Below are 13,657 nucleotides of genomic sequence, written 5' to 3' on the forward strand. Positions count from 1 at the left end.
CCCTCCCTCCCTCCCTCCCTCCCTCCCTCCCTCCCCTCCCTCCCTCCCCTCCCTCCCCTCCCTCCTCCCCCTCCCCCTCCCCTCCCTCCCTCCTCTCCCTCCCTCCCTCCCTCGCACTTCCAACTCTCTCACCCTCTCTCGCCAGCATGCTCTCCAGTACGGGATCGACCCTGCCCGTCTTGTGCTGTGGGAGGTGAAGAAAGGGGAAAGCCTTAGCCGCTTCCTCCTCTTTGCCGACCTCCTCCTCGACTCCCCTGCCCACTCCATTGATCCCTGGCAGATCCTTGAGGTACCTCCTCCCTCCCCACTCAGCATGAGGTCACTGACTGCTTCCTGCAGAGTCTTCAAGCTCGATGCCCAGTGCTCTCCCTGCCCGGGCAGCAGCTGTACCAGAGGAGCACTGCTGCCATCCTGCGCTCGCTGTCACTTGACGACGTGTTCTTGGGTGAGGACAGACTGAGTGGAGATGGCACGTTGTATATCTTCATGATCATCATTCTTCCTCCTCCTCCTCCTCCTCCTCCTCCTCTGCTGCTGATGCATCTTCGTCTCCTCCTCCTCCTCCTCCTCCTCCTCCTCCTCCTCCTCCTCCTCTAATAGTGCTTCTCCTCCACTTCTGCCCTTCTCCCTCAGTCTTCCTTGTGACTGTTTTCCTCCTCCTCGTCCGTCGCTGCAGCGAGAGACCTCTTGGACTACGAGCAGCTGGCCGTCAGGCTTGCCACCCACCCGGGGGCCATCAGGTGAAGTTCCTTGATGAGCATGCTGGACGTTGAGACTGAGGCAGGAGGACAAAGTCAGACCTCTCCGGTGTGATAGATTCGCAGAGAAATCAAAATTTCTCTCCTCCTCCTCTCGCTCCATCTTCTCGTTCTCCTGTGGCTCCTCGGCTCCTTCCAGGTTGAGGCTCCGACTCCTCCGTGCTCCCTCTGAAGAATCCATCCGACAGGAAACAGTCTCGATCTCGCCGGCGGGGTCAGACTGCTTGAAGTCGCTTTCAAGACCCTCTGGGACTTGCATCACAACGACGTGCTCCCTCGTCCTGCCCTCCCGGAGGAGACAGGCCTTCGTCGTCCTTACAAGAGATTTCACGTCGTCGTCCATCAGTTGTGAAGCGCACAAGCTTCACGGTCAAGCTTGTCCTGCAGCTCTTGCAAGCGCTCCTTGCCCTCGGCTATCTCCCTCGCGTCTTCGCTGAACAGGTTGTATCTGATCTTCAAGCACCTCTTCATACACTTCACCGCACTCACTATCCTCGCTCGCTCCTTCTCCCACTGCACATCCACCGTCCTCGACCAAGGGCTCATGATCCACTTTGACATCTCCACAAACACCTCGGCCAGCAGCTTGTCGTCCTTGCCCTTCCTCTCCAGCACCTCTCTCGCCTGCTTCAGCGCCGTCCACGCGCTCTGCATGGGGTTGAAGCAATCGTCGTCAGAGCCGTCGGAGTCAGCGGAGGCGTCCTTGTTGACGTAGGAGGAGTTGGCGTCGGAGAAGTTGGACAGCACCTCCTTCTCGTACAACGATCGAGACAGCATGAGCACGGCTCGCACGCACTCCACCGAGTCTTCCTCAAAGTTGTCTATTTTCTCCTCGATCGCCACCGTCAGCAGGTCCACAGCATCGTCGTACCTTCCTTCCTCGAACGCAGTTTCTGCGAACCCTATGCACTGATCGGCCGTCATGACGTCGTCGTGCGGGAGGACCCTCTTCTCATCCTGCATATTCTCACCCTCCTCCGCCTCCTCCTCCTCCTCCTCTGCTTCTGAAACATTGCATGCTCGCTTCAGATCATCTATGTGAACGCGTGGGACGGGAACATCCGCTCCTATGCCCCCTCTCAGCTGCAGCAGGCAGCGTGCAGAAGACCTGGGGGGACTCAGTAGGAGGGAGTATGACAGAGCAGACTATGGGCTCACCTGATATTGAGGATACCCCATCTCCCTCCTCTGTTCACCTCCCCGTGGGTCTTCTTCAGCTGAGGATCAACCAAACCGCAGGCTATGGCCACGAGCCAAGAGACGAGGATGAAGTACTTGACGGACGGCATGCTCTGATCGGCTCAGATCCCGGGCATCTGCCGACATGTGGTTCAGGCCGAGGAAACATCTCCCCCTATCAGCATCCTTCTCTCACACAGACATACAGCATCCTAACCTCCTCATGCAGCATGTGATACATCTCGTTGGGATCTTGCGCTACACATACGCGCCCCTCCTCTCCTTCCTAACTGACTCTCTTCCCTCCTCTCCCGCAGGCCTTTGAGGCAGGCTTGTGAGGCAGCCGCCTTCAAGTGGCCGCGATGATGAGTAGTCACGCATGATTGGACCGTGCCCGGCCGCCCCGCCCGGCCCCTCGGAGCCGGGCCTCAGGCCGGGCCCGGGGCTCATCCTCTCAGTCCCCCCCCCGCCGGTGGGCCGGGCCGGACTCCGGTCCGGGTCACGAGTGACACACCGTGGCGCAGTGCCGCACCGGGCCGCGGGGGGCCGGGGGATCGGACCGCCGGACCGGACTCATGATTCGCAATGAGAGAGTCGCTGTGTACAGTGCCCCCCGCCGAAGGAGTGTATTCCGAGAGCGGCTGAGTGCCTCCCGCCCCCCGCGACTCAGTCCCGGCGGGCCGCCAGCGCCCGGCCGCCGCCAGCCCCGGCATCGAATCACTGAGGCGGACTTCCAACAAGCTTTGCCACTACCAGGAGTTACTGTTACCAGGGCATGGCGGGGGCAAGCAGCGACGGAATGCGCACTGCAAACGCCGCCAGTATGAGCAGGAGCGACCGGACGAGGTGAAGTAATGAGGTGTCTTCTATGTTGAGATGTTTGTCGCTCAAGTGTGTGTTGAGCGTGCTCATAATTCCATCGGGCCCAAGCAAGCTTTTGTTCGAGCATACTCAAAGTTTGTGGCGAGATGAGATGACATGCCTTCTATCATGTGTGTGCGGAGTGCAATCAAGGGAGAGACTGTGCAAGACAGAACACTGTTCTGATTTGAGTCAAGGGGTGCAAAGGAGGTTCTCATTCTTTCTCAGACGCTTCCCGCTCCATGCTTCGGCGTTAGCTTGGTTGATACACTTGGCCATGCAAACTCATCCACGCGGCTCGAAGCCTTATCCAACGATCTACTACAAACGAGTAGACTCTCTGGCGGGTGGTTCTACCGCACTCTTGTGAGTGGATCATCGCTCGTTTGATCGCAATCTTGCTGATTCCGCCATGTGCAGAGAGTCTCTGAAGCAAATGAACGTAACTCCATCTCTACCACCAAAGTCGGTCCTGTTCTCGTCGGCAAGAGGATCTTTACCGGGATATCCGGACAGAAATCTTGACTTGTTTGCAACAATGAATTGGTTCTCGGTCTCTGCAGGAGGTGGATGAAATTGAACATGTTTCTACCAGTGAATCAATCTGCAGGTTTTCATTCCTGTGGTATTCGCAGATACTTCAACTCGTCCAAGCACACACTTCCAGTTGACTACTCCACATTCGACCACATGTCACCAGATGATGCTCCCGGACAGCTGAGGTTTGTACCCTGTCGATCAAGGTTCAACCTCCTGACTCTCAGGAACAGATGTTGGGGCATGTACGACTACGGTCAAATCCATCCCTTGCCGTTGCCATTTGGGGAGGCCTCGAAATTGAGGAGATGTACAACAAGTGGAGGTTGCTTTCGGGATCTTATTCAGTCTGCCAGGCACCGGGGATAGCAGTCGCACAATCACGCTCGGTCAATCGATGGCAAAGGGGCTCCCCCCCATCCCTCTGCAGGTGGTAGAGAGAGACTGTTGGGATTGGGACGACGGGTGGAGAAACATTTCTGCCGGTCATTCAGCGAGCGTGAGACATGAATCGCCCTCTAAGTTTGCAGCAGGATGGCTGCACACATGTGGGATCCTCGCCAACGGAACGATGCTGTGCTGGGGAAACAACGCCAACGGGGAGCTCGGGACGCCCTAGTGAGACCTCTGTGGTGCGGTCTTGCGAGGGGAGCTGACGTGTGATGGAGTTGGAATGCCTCGGATGGGATAACATGTCAGGGTCAGAGTCAGAGCGACAACTGCATCGTGCGACTGGAGGGCACCTGGGTGATTGAGCAAGAGTGCCGAAAGATTCCCTCCGACCTGACGTTGAACTTGTAAGGCCCTCACGGAGACTGGTGGAGTATCAGCTGGAAGACAGCACACATGTGCCATCATGTGCACTCCTACCTCACCCAAGGCTGTAGACTCATTCACAGTAGTCGGTGAGAGATTGCTTCATCCCTTCCTCCCTCGCTTCTGATTTGTTGCAGGTGCCCCGTACGCTATGCCCTGGCCTTCGTCTCCTCCAGAGACTTGCACGCAAGGCGTTGTCAAGTGAGGAACAGACGGGATCTGCCTTGTCAGCCCTTGCTGAAGGCGACGCAGGTGCTGGGGGGATGATACGTTCTATCAAGCTCAGAAAGGGGTGGATGAGTTGTTCAAAAACGAGCAATACGACGACTTTATCAGCGTGTGTACAGCAACTGCTCATTCTTGTGAGAGCTTCACCCGTTTGCTCGAGTATTAGCATCCTGATAACTTCTTCTGCTGCCAGGCGCTGTAAGACGGGAAGGATCCTTGTATTGCTGGGGTTATGATGGGAACACGAGAACGACGATTCCAGCAGCGTACGCTGCTCAGAAATGGATCGCAGTGCGATGCAAGGTCATTTCCGAACTGATCGAGTGAGGAGGAGGGACTGATTTGCAGACAGGGAGCCCACACTTGCGGGCTGACTACCCCGAATGCAATCGGCCGATCTACTCTTATATGCTGGGGCTACAGTGGGTACGGACAGACAAGCGTGCCTTACTTTGAGAAACAAGTACGTTGACCGGTCAAGGTGAAGGATCAACTGAATCAGCCCCTCGTCTGTAGGTATTGATCCCACAGAATTCGTCGACAGTACCAGAAATTCAGATTCTGGTGACTTTTGCGAGCCCGGATGCACTGACTGAAAGCGACTGAACTGCAATGCTGTCAGCAACTTGACCGGAGCGTCCTCACGTTCGACACTGGCGATGTCAACACATGCGCATTATGGCAGTTGACCGAGGTCTGAATGCCTCCATCCTCTCGCCCCGATGTCACTCTTCTGACTGGTCGCTCCCTCTCAGGCGGAACAGACTTGCGACACTGCCAACTCAATCCCCCCAGCTCTCAACGGACAGTAAGTGAAAAGCATGCTGAACCCACGGCCTTGACAGCCTCGTGCAAGGTGCTGGGGCGACGGCTCATACGCGCAGAGCAACCTCCCTCTGCGTCCTCTGGGATATACGGCAATCAAGATCTGTGACGTGCTGATCTGGAACAAGATAACGGTGAGGAAATTCTCTGTGAAATCTTCCAGCTGATGACTTCTACTTCCTTGCTCGTCAGGCTGGCTCGGCGCATACATGTGGGATCACTATCGACGACCCCGGTCAAGACTGTTCCCAGGTCCTGTTTCCCCGTCCTAGCGTGCTGGTTGTGAAACATGACATGTCCGTACAGGAGTCGAGATGCGACGAATACCCTCCTCCTCTCTGCAACCCAACCTGCGATCCTCGCACTCGCTATCCGGGAGCTCCCATCATCAAATGCCCGCGGTATGTGAAAGGATACCTGATAGGCGTCTCTCCAAGGTGAAACCGCAGGAACGTCTTGCATGCTGAATGGTATGACATGCTCTGCAGATTCAACCCCGGGGACGGGAACTCTCCTCTTTGCGTTCCAGCAAGAACCAACTACATGAGGAAATGACATGCTGGACGAGGCAAGGCATCAAGACTCTCTGCTGACTCTTCTTCCTCTCAGGTGTTGGGGCTCGGACAGCAATGGTCAGATCTTCATGCCAGGGAGCAAGGCATCCGAGTTAACCCCGGACTTCCTCTCCGTGTCTTTCTTTGCATGCCTGCTGCTCCTAGGAAGAGCTCACGATTACAGTGTTGGATAAACCACGATTACAGTGTTGTATAAACTACGATTACAGTGTTGGATAGACTACGATTACAGTGTTGATAAACTACGATTACAGTGTTGGATAGACTACGATTACAGTGTTGGATAAACCACGATTACAGTGTTGGATAAACTACGATCACAGTGTTGGATAGACTACGATTACAGTGTTGATAAACTACGATCACAGTGTTGGATAGACTACGATTACAGTGTTGGATAGACTACGATCACAGTGTTGGATAGACTACGATTACAGTGTTGGATAGACTACGATTACAGTGTTGGATAGACTACGATTACAGTGTTGGATAGACTACGATTACAGTGTTGGATAAACTACGATCACAGTGTTGGATAGACTACGATTACAGTGTTGATAAACTACGATTACAGTGTTGATAAACTACGATTACAGTGTTGGATAGACTACGATTACAGTGTTGGATAAACTACGATTACAGTGTTGGATAAACTATGATCATAGTGTTGGATAAACTACGATTACAGTGTTGGATAAACTCTACCTCAACTTATCGTGCATAGCATGACGAGATTGTTCGTTTCCCTCACCTTGCCCGGCTTGTTCTGCATGTCGTTCGCAAAGGACTACGAAGCCCGCCTCGGCGTCGGCTTCAAAGAGAATGGCGGGAGGGGAAGTGAACGGATGGGCTGATGAGCAGGCAGGATGAAGGAAGAGCAGGCAGGCAGGCAGGCAGGCAGGCAGGCAGGCAGGCAGGCAGGCAGGCAGGCAGGCAGGCAGGCAGGCAGGCAGGCAGGCAGGCAGGCAGGCAGGCAGGCAGGAAGGAAGGAAGGAATGATTGCAGGCAGGCTGGTAGACAAGCGAGGAAGTAGGATACTGCAGACTTTTATGTGAGCAAAACATCTTGAAACATCGAGACTGAAGGACAATAGCTCGAGGCAGATCTTGTTTGTGTTCATCAGCCAAAACCTTTGTGATCCGTTCAACTGAGGCAGAGATTGCAACAAGAGTTGCAAATTGCAGGAGGTTTGATCTCTGCTGTATGTTGTTTTCATCCTGTTATTTAAATCTCCTTCGCGATGGCCATGTTTGACAATACTTTTGCTCAGCCCCGTCAGACTTGAGAGGAAACAAGCGAAGAGTGCAAGTTTTCTTGGACGTGACAAGATCCATCCTGTAACAGGATGAGGCTCCACATCGAGTGGTTGCGATTGCTGATGACCATGTTCATGCTCTTGACTATAGTGGCAACCAACCATGCCCGGTGCATCCTAGCAACCATCCAGTACAGCGAGAAGTACACAGACAGCACCTACGAGTACAGGTGAAGTCACATCAACAGAGGAGCCGGGGACATGACAGTGCTGGCATGCTGCAGACACGTCATCCTCCCCCAAGAGACTGCTCGCATGTGCCCCAAGAACAAGCTGCTGACAGAAACTGAGTGGAGGAGCCTCGGGGTGCAGCAGTCGAGGGGATGGGTTCACTATGCCATCCACAAGTTGGTCCCGTCGTCTCCTCAAGGATACTTCTGACACATCTCCGTGCAGGCCAGAACCGCACATCCTCCTCTTCCGTCGGCCTCTTGGAACTGATCCTGTACCTCCAGTCATGAGTTGGTTGTTGCGCTGACTGCGATACAGGTGACAGGAAAGGTAGTTGACAAGGCAGAGCAGAAGTGAAACGAACGTCTTGCTCCTCCGCTCATGCTGCGAACTCCTTACTGATCGTCCCCTGCGTTCAAACCCTTGCCTGCTCCAGCGGCCGAACGATGCCGAATGTTCTGGTGCTGGTGTCATGGTTTATTATCTCCTATTCCTACAACATTTTCTCTCCTTCTCTTCTTTCCTCCGCTTGCCTGTACACTTGTCTTGATATGTCAGTCGGAGACTATCGGCCTGTCTGAGGAGAACGGAGCTCGGTCTACCTGTATCCGTTAAAGATCCTTCAGTTGTGCTTGAATCGTCTCTCATAGTACTTGCTCATGCTAGAAACCAACAAGAAGGTGCAGGCGCACAAGACAAGACCGCACGCAAACACGGCTTGCTCGACTGTCGTCTCCTCCTCTAGGTAGACCATGGCTCCAAGGTTCAGCTGCCAGTTCGACTCTGTCCACACAACATGGGACATGTTGCGGTCGCCCTGAGACAAGACGAACTGAGACTGGTTGACATCCCATGCCACACCGAGAGGAAGAGCGTCTTGAAAGAAGGCGAAGGATCGGACGCACTTGCCCTGCAGGCAGCGAAAGTGCTTCACAGGCTGACAGGAGCCCGACGGATCGCAACAGTCGCAGGCTGAGGCTTCCTTGCTCGTCTCGTTCACTTCTCCTGGAGCAGAGGTGGCCATGGCAAGCTGCTCAAAGAGGAAGCGCTCCCTCTCGCTCGGGCCGCGCAGGGTGGGAGGCTGGTAGACGGACGTGTAGGATGAGGACGGGGCTTCCTGCTCCGAATGCTTCCACATGATCTTCCCTGCAAGCTCCCTCACCAACGTGCAGTTGGCGTGCAGGGCAGGAGCTTCAGCTCCTGTGGACAGGCTGTACAGGACCATACTCAGACGTGAAGCTGCCCGACACAAGCCCTCGGCCCGCAGCTCGGCTCCTCCGCTCTGAATCTTGTCGAAGCGGCTCTGATAAAAAGGGTTGGTGAAGTGGGAGCTGTATCCTGCAAGCAGAGCCCTTCCCTTGGGTGCCTTTGCCAACTTGCGAGCTTCCTGCTGCCCCGTCGCCTCCTCCAAGACGCTGCCCACAATGGTTGAGGGTGGGAATGGCAGGCCCTCGTCAGGGGAAGCGACTCCCGCAACCCCCGGGACGGAAGCTTGTTTGAGCACGAGCTCTCGAGCCTTCACTGAGGAATCGGAGGGCGAGCAGCCAGTATGGAAGAAGAGCCCCTGAGACTCTCCCAGCTCTCCACCGGCTGACGTCAGCTGGTCGACTTCAAGCACGAAGTCTATGGGGTTGTCCCGCAGCTGGACGATCTCGGGGGATAGCATGGGAGGGTCGACGCAGACATCGTTGGGAAGGCCGTTGGAAGGAGAGGTTTTGATCTTGCGGCAAGAGAAGTTGGCTATGTCACTGAGGAGCTTTCGGGAGCCTATATGGTCCCATTGCTCCCCTTGCAACAGCGCGAAAACGATAGGAGTACCCGCCAGCTCCTGCATCTTTCTTCGCACATCCTTGAGGGCATCGGCAGCAGCGATCAAGGCCACCACAGCAGATCCTTGGGAGGAGGCTCCCTCGGCAAGGTCATGGAAGAACGCGCTGGAGTCCATGGCTGCTGCTGCGACAATGATTCCTTGGGAGGGCGGAGGGGGGAACGAGGGAGAGTCGACGGACCAGATGTTGTACCCTCCCAAGGGCAGACACGTCTGCTTGCCGATGCAATCATACGAGGTCGGTTCCTTCTGTCGAGCGCATGTCGGCTGAGCCCATGACACTGGGTGGGTCTTGGAGGAGGTGCACTCGAACCCAAAGTCGCAACACGACCCTGCACAGTTGGGCCTGCAGTTGGGACAGCACGAGTCCACCTGTTGTAGCTCCCACCAGCTCTCCTGCTCGAGGCGGAAGCCTTGGAAGACGTCCATGTAGAAGTTCATCCTCACGACCAGGGCTGGCATCCAGGGCTTCACCTGCGCTATGAGCCCTTTGAGCTGGGCCGTCCTCGACGAGTTCACAGCGATGATAGGGAAGTTGAAACTCTGCTCCGAGAGGCTGTTCCCTGGGACGTTCCACTTCCCACTGCACCCAGATGGAGCTTTCTGCTCCTCACACTTGCAGTAGCGCATGGGGTTAGCTGGTGAGAAAACCCCCGACGTCGGCAGGTCGTCGGAGCGGGCAAGCAGGATACCTGAACATCTACTGGACTTCTTGAGCGCCAGCATGTTCTCTAGAGTGAAGAGATCCTCGTTGAGGAGGACCGCCCTCCTAGACACGTCCTTATCTTGAAACAAGGCATCCAGATCCGCCTGCTTTTCCGCAACTACCAACCTCCCTGCCTCCCCTCCTGCCATGGCCGACCTGCATCCCACGGCGCCCAGGTTGTTAATCAGTGTGGTGCATGAAACCTCGCTGTTTAGTTCCATGCGCATGATGGGTTCCGCCATGGCGGCGCTCGCTGCCGCCACCAACCACATGGCCCTCCATACCCACCGGCATGCTGGCATGCCCTGCCCGTAAATGCTCCCTGAGGCGAGCCCTGCAGCAAAAGAAACAGTGCTGTAATGATCACTTATCTTTGATGAGTAATCTATCTGTATGTAGTCTACTTTAACTTAACTTTAGTAGGTATCCACTTCTTACTGAGTCACTCGCGTGAGCTGCGGCCCGGGCCCAACGATATTGCCCGGGCATCGGGCCCCGGGCCCCGGGCCCGGTGTCGGCCGGGATGACTGAGAGGTTAACTTTAAAATCAACTACGGAATAACGGTCATCAATTTGCGAAGACAACACAGCTCCCCAATGGATGACCCACCCCTGTGAGTTCACCCTACCACCCCCCTCTCCCATCTGGTTGAAGTTTGAAGTGACACGTTGAACCATTCACTATGCCTCATACAGCGCATTTACTGAGGATCTCGTCCTATCAAATACCCTTATGTGCTCATGTCCCCTTTCTGGTCTGCCGCCACCACCACGACTGTGGTACCCCTACCCCCCTCTTTCCTCGACTGCAGGTGAATGAACCCCTGCAACGAGCTTAACTTTGAGTCTGTGTGCCTGCGAAAATTTTAAAAGCTTTACCTGGGATTTAATCTGTCTCACGGATGAGTTTTAAAAAATAGTTAACCCTATGAGAGCTATGCCTTTTGGGTCCTAGGAAATCATCATCTGTATGGGGAGACGAGGTCCTAGCATGCTTCAGGAGCAACCTGTTAGGCTGACAGGACCAAAACGACCTTAGCTGGTCATAGAAGGGCTATGTCAGTGGTCATAGCATCCTATGTTTGCACCGCGCGAACCTCTCAACCCCACCTCCATCACATGAGTACCCCCACAATTCCTGTTTGAAAGTACCCGTATCTATTCACTTTCACGAGCACCCTACCCCCCAATTTACCTGTAACAACCCTGTGACTTCCACCCTTTCGTCCGATTACATTCGCCTCCTCCACCCTCATTTGCAGTTCACATTTGTCCAGTGTGCTGTTCCTCTCCTCTTCTCCCTCTTCCCCCCTCTTCCCCTCCCCCCCTCCCCCCCCTCTCCTTCCTTCACTTGCCGATTCTGTTGGCTTTCCTCTGACCTCCTTCATTCTCTCTCCTTGCTTCTTTGAGTCGGAGTCTGGCCTCAGCTTGTTATTTCGTTTTCAACCGAACTCTAAACCTTCTGTTCCTTCCACTGTTGCTTTTCCACGAGCCAGTCCTCTATTCTCGTCATTATTGTACTTGACGTTGAAGCCCAATCCCTCGTCTGTGCTGGATGAACATCTTGGGCTGATTCAGTTCTTCTTAGTTAGTCCGCAGTAATTTGCCATCTACACGCAAACTCTTTCTGAAGATCGAGATGGTTAACCTCGCGAATCGAGTGGGATGCTTCTCCATGATCAAGTACTTTACTATTCGGGCACAGAGACCAGAAGATGCACACCTTGGTATCGAAGCAAAACTTATGTCCGGCAGTTTCCGCGAGCCTCAGTTCTGTATGCAGTACCCGCTACGTCCCGTAGGAAGTTTCTCAGTGATTGAGCAGCATGAGAGCATTCATGACAGGGTGAACAATACCTTCGTCAGCTGCAATTTCGAGATTGCTGAACCACGGCACGTACACGATCCTGCTGACCTCGTTAATGGCGGCTTGGAGTCGAACTATTCTTCAGCAACTTCAGATTTGTCGAGGGCATCGACTTTGGACTCTTGCAAGCCAGAAAATCATAAGCTTTGTCTGGATGGTTTTGAAGAAACCGAGCCAGCAATGGCAGCGGAAACCATTGACTTCATTGATATTCAAGATAACTCGACATTCCTGATGCAGAACCTTGTTGGTCACAACGCGACACTTGGCCAGCAATTCCTTGTTCCATTGAGGGCAAATAACAGCTCTGTAAAGCCTGGTAGACATTGCAGTACAACTTTCACGAAACTCCAACAAGTCGGCGCCAAGATCCAGCAGCGTCAAGAGCAGGTATCCGTCGTCCACAAACATATTTCAAACAAAGCTTTTCAGCCAAAGTCTCCCAAGGTTTTGAATTGCAGGAGATTGTACAATGTTCCACGACAGATCTACATGATGTAATCTGATTTTTAATGTATAGAAATTAGCTTCATTTGAAAACTTTTAAGATCAGCAAGTTCTCGATACCCGCTTTCCTTCTCATCACAACCTTTGTTCTGTACCCCTTTGTTCCCATCCACTTGGCAATCTGTCAACAGTTAGACGATGTCACTATACAGTTGTTTTGTGCCGAAAGCTTTGAAACACATCCTACCTCGTGCGGATCGTTGCTATCTAATGCAACCATGTACAGTCGTCCCTGGGGCGATAAGATTGTCTGTCGAGCATATCAGAAAGGATTCTCATGGCGAGATACTCAACCTCAATTTTCTCCAAAACTTTATCGACAACTTCCCTGCCTTTATCACCCCCAGCCCACGATCTCGCAATCCAAGAGCTCTGGTGAGAACACGAGTAACGCTGCAGATATCACGCGCGGATCCTTGTCAATACCTCGATCTCTTCATGAGGGGTTGGGACGTAGGGAGGATTGAAGAGCAAGACATCTATTCCACTCTGAGGTTGAGTCAGAAAGCATGAGGCGACACCAGGAGGCCTACGGGAAGGTTAATGGCCGAGAACAGGTCCATGTTGAGCAGGTCGATCTTGAGCTGTTCAGCATGCTCACTTACTCGCACATGCTCTTTGCAAGGGGGGGTAACCTCGTTAGCTTCAAACGTTCGGCGAGCTGCTGCTACTGCATGCGGGTTGATGTCGGAAGCTATGTACGCTGGGCCCTTGAGGTTCAAGGCTAGGAATGCCGTGATGCACCCCGACCCGCACCTGCACAACATTCAGGGGTTTGGAGGAGGAGGATAATTTCTTGATGTACCCGAGCTCAAAGACAAATCCAGGTCTTGCAGCTCTGATATCTTCAAGCTCTTTTTCTAGGGCATCCATGAAGAGGAAAGTATCCTCGGCCGGTTCGTAAACATGCTCCCAATCACTCCCTGTGAGCGGGATAACCTGCCACGGCGATTCAGTCCTTGCTGCATGCGTGCAGTATTGCTCCATCCACCGGATCTCGCTTCAATGATTGACCAGCCATGCCGTGACGCGATGCAGGGTGGGTTCCTGCGCTCGCCAGGACTGGGGAAACTTGCTGGAAGAGGAGGAGGATGGAAAGGGCGCGGGTACAAGTCGTCACTTTTCTTACTCTCTCGCAATCTCACAACCCCGAAGCTTCAGATCGATGCAGGTGTAAGAGCAACATGTTTCCTGCTTCTTTGACGATCTCAATTCTTGCGCCCTCGTGAATTCTCAACTTGACCGATCTGTGTGAGAACAGACTGAGTGAGAGAGCCGAACGGTCAGCTACATCTTGACACATCTTCCTCTTCCTCCTCCATCCTTCATCCCACCTCGCCTTCCTCCTCCTCCTCCTGGTCAACAGCTCCTAGCTAGAGTTGCATCTCGCATGTTGAGCTAATAATAGCATCAAAATTCGGACTTGAAATTGAAATTTCAACCAAATGGTCGAAAAATCCACAGATTCAAAGAGAAATTTGAAT

At 53.8% G+C, this 13,657-nt stretch overlaps 6 protein-coding genes across 6 annotated transcripts; 3 read left to right on the top strand and 3 right to left on the bottom strand.

Annotated features, from left to right (window-relative positions):
• Positions 1-1,100: 1,100 nt before the first annotated feature.
• Positions 1,101-2,047, bottom strand: GUITHDRAFT_113366 (hypothetical protein; the record flags this gene model as incomplete). The annotated part of the gene is made up of 2 exons (XM_005827503.1): positions 1,101-1,866; positions 1,917-2,047. 2 exons carry the CDS (start codon positions 2,045-2,047, stop codon positions 1,101-1,103), a joined length of 897 nt encoding a protein of 298 aa, XP_005827560.1.
• Positions 2,048-3,210: 1,163 nt separating this feature from the next.
• Positions 3,211-5,990, top strand: GUITHDRAFT_164639 (hypothetical protein; the record flags this gene model as incomplete). The annotated part of the gene is made up of 17 exons (XM_005827504.1): positions 3,211-3,240; positions 3,362-3,408; positions 3,434-3,520; positions 3,569-3,660; positions 3,869-3,953; positions 4,004-4,082; positions 4,138-4,240; positions 4,289-4,352; positions 4,404-4,513; positions 4,573-4,682; positions 4,732-4,842; positions 5,002-5,073; positions 5,135-5,187; positions 5,236-5,338; positions 5,397-5,456; positions 5,511-5,641; positions 5,693-5,990. The coding sequence occupies 17 exons, from the start codon at positions 3,211-3,213 to the stop codon at positions 5,757-5,759; spliced, it is 1,404 nt and encodes a 467-aa protein (XP_005827561.1). The 3' UTR covers positions 5,760-5,990.
• Positions 5,991-7,124: 1,134 nt separating this feature from the next.
• On the top strand, positions 7,125-7,572 carry GUITHDRAFT_175421 (cyclin-dependent kinases regulatory subunit; the record flags this gene model as incomplete). Its single annotated transcript, XM_005827553.1, has 3 exons — positions 7,125-7,264; positions 7,319-7,441; positions 7,491-7,572. 3 exons carry the CDS (start codon positions 7,125-7,127, stop codon positions 7,570-7,572), a joined length of 345 nt encoding a protein of 114 aa, XP_005827610.1.
• A 315-nt stretch (positions 7,573-7,887) lies between these two features.
• Positions 7,888-10,020, bottom strand: GUITHDRAFT_113369 (hypothetical protein; the record flags this gene model as incomplete). Its single annotated transcript, XM_005827505.1, has 1 exon — positions 7,888-10,020. One exon carries the CDS (start codon positions 10,018-10,020, stop codon positions 7,888-7,890), a length of 2,133 nt encoding a protein of 710 aa, XP_005827562.1.
• Positions 10,021-11,414: 1,394 nt separating this feature from the next.
• Positions 11,415-12,197, top strand: GUITHDRAFT_154104 (hypothetical protein). The gene has a single exon (XM_005827506.1). The coding sequence runs from the start codon at positions 11,439-11,441 to the stop codon at positions 12,165-12,167; it is 729 nt and encodes a 242-aa protein (XP_005827563.1). The 5' UTR covers positions 11,415-11,438; the 3' UTR covers positions 12,168-12,197.
• A 26-nt stretch (positions 12,198-12,223) lies between these two features.
• Positions 12,224-13,422, bottom strand: GUITHDRAFT_154105 (hypothetical protein; the record flags this gene model as incomplete). The annotated part of the gene is made up of 8 exons (XM_005827507.1): positions 13,165-13,422; positions 12,979-13,112; positions 12,809-12,929; positions 12,707-12,757; positions 12,600-12,662; positions 12,468-12,545; positions 12,361-12,423; positions 12,224-12,294 (listed from the first exon to the last, which is right to left on the bottom strand). Coding segments are annotated over exons 1-8 (586 nt in total), but the record flags the coding sequence as incomplete, so codon positions are not given.
• Between the last annotated feature and the right edge of the window lie 235 nt (positions 13,423-13,657).

The sequence above is a fragment of the Guillardia theta genome (genome assembly GCF_000315625.1).
Source record: "Guillardia theta CCMP2712 unplaced genomic scaffold GUITHscaffold_66, whole genome shotgun sequence".
In the NCBI taxonomy this organism is placed as follows: domain Eukaryota; class Cryptophyceae; order Pyrenomonadales; family Geminigeraceae; genus Guillardia; species Guillardia theta.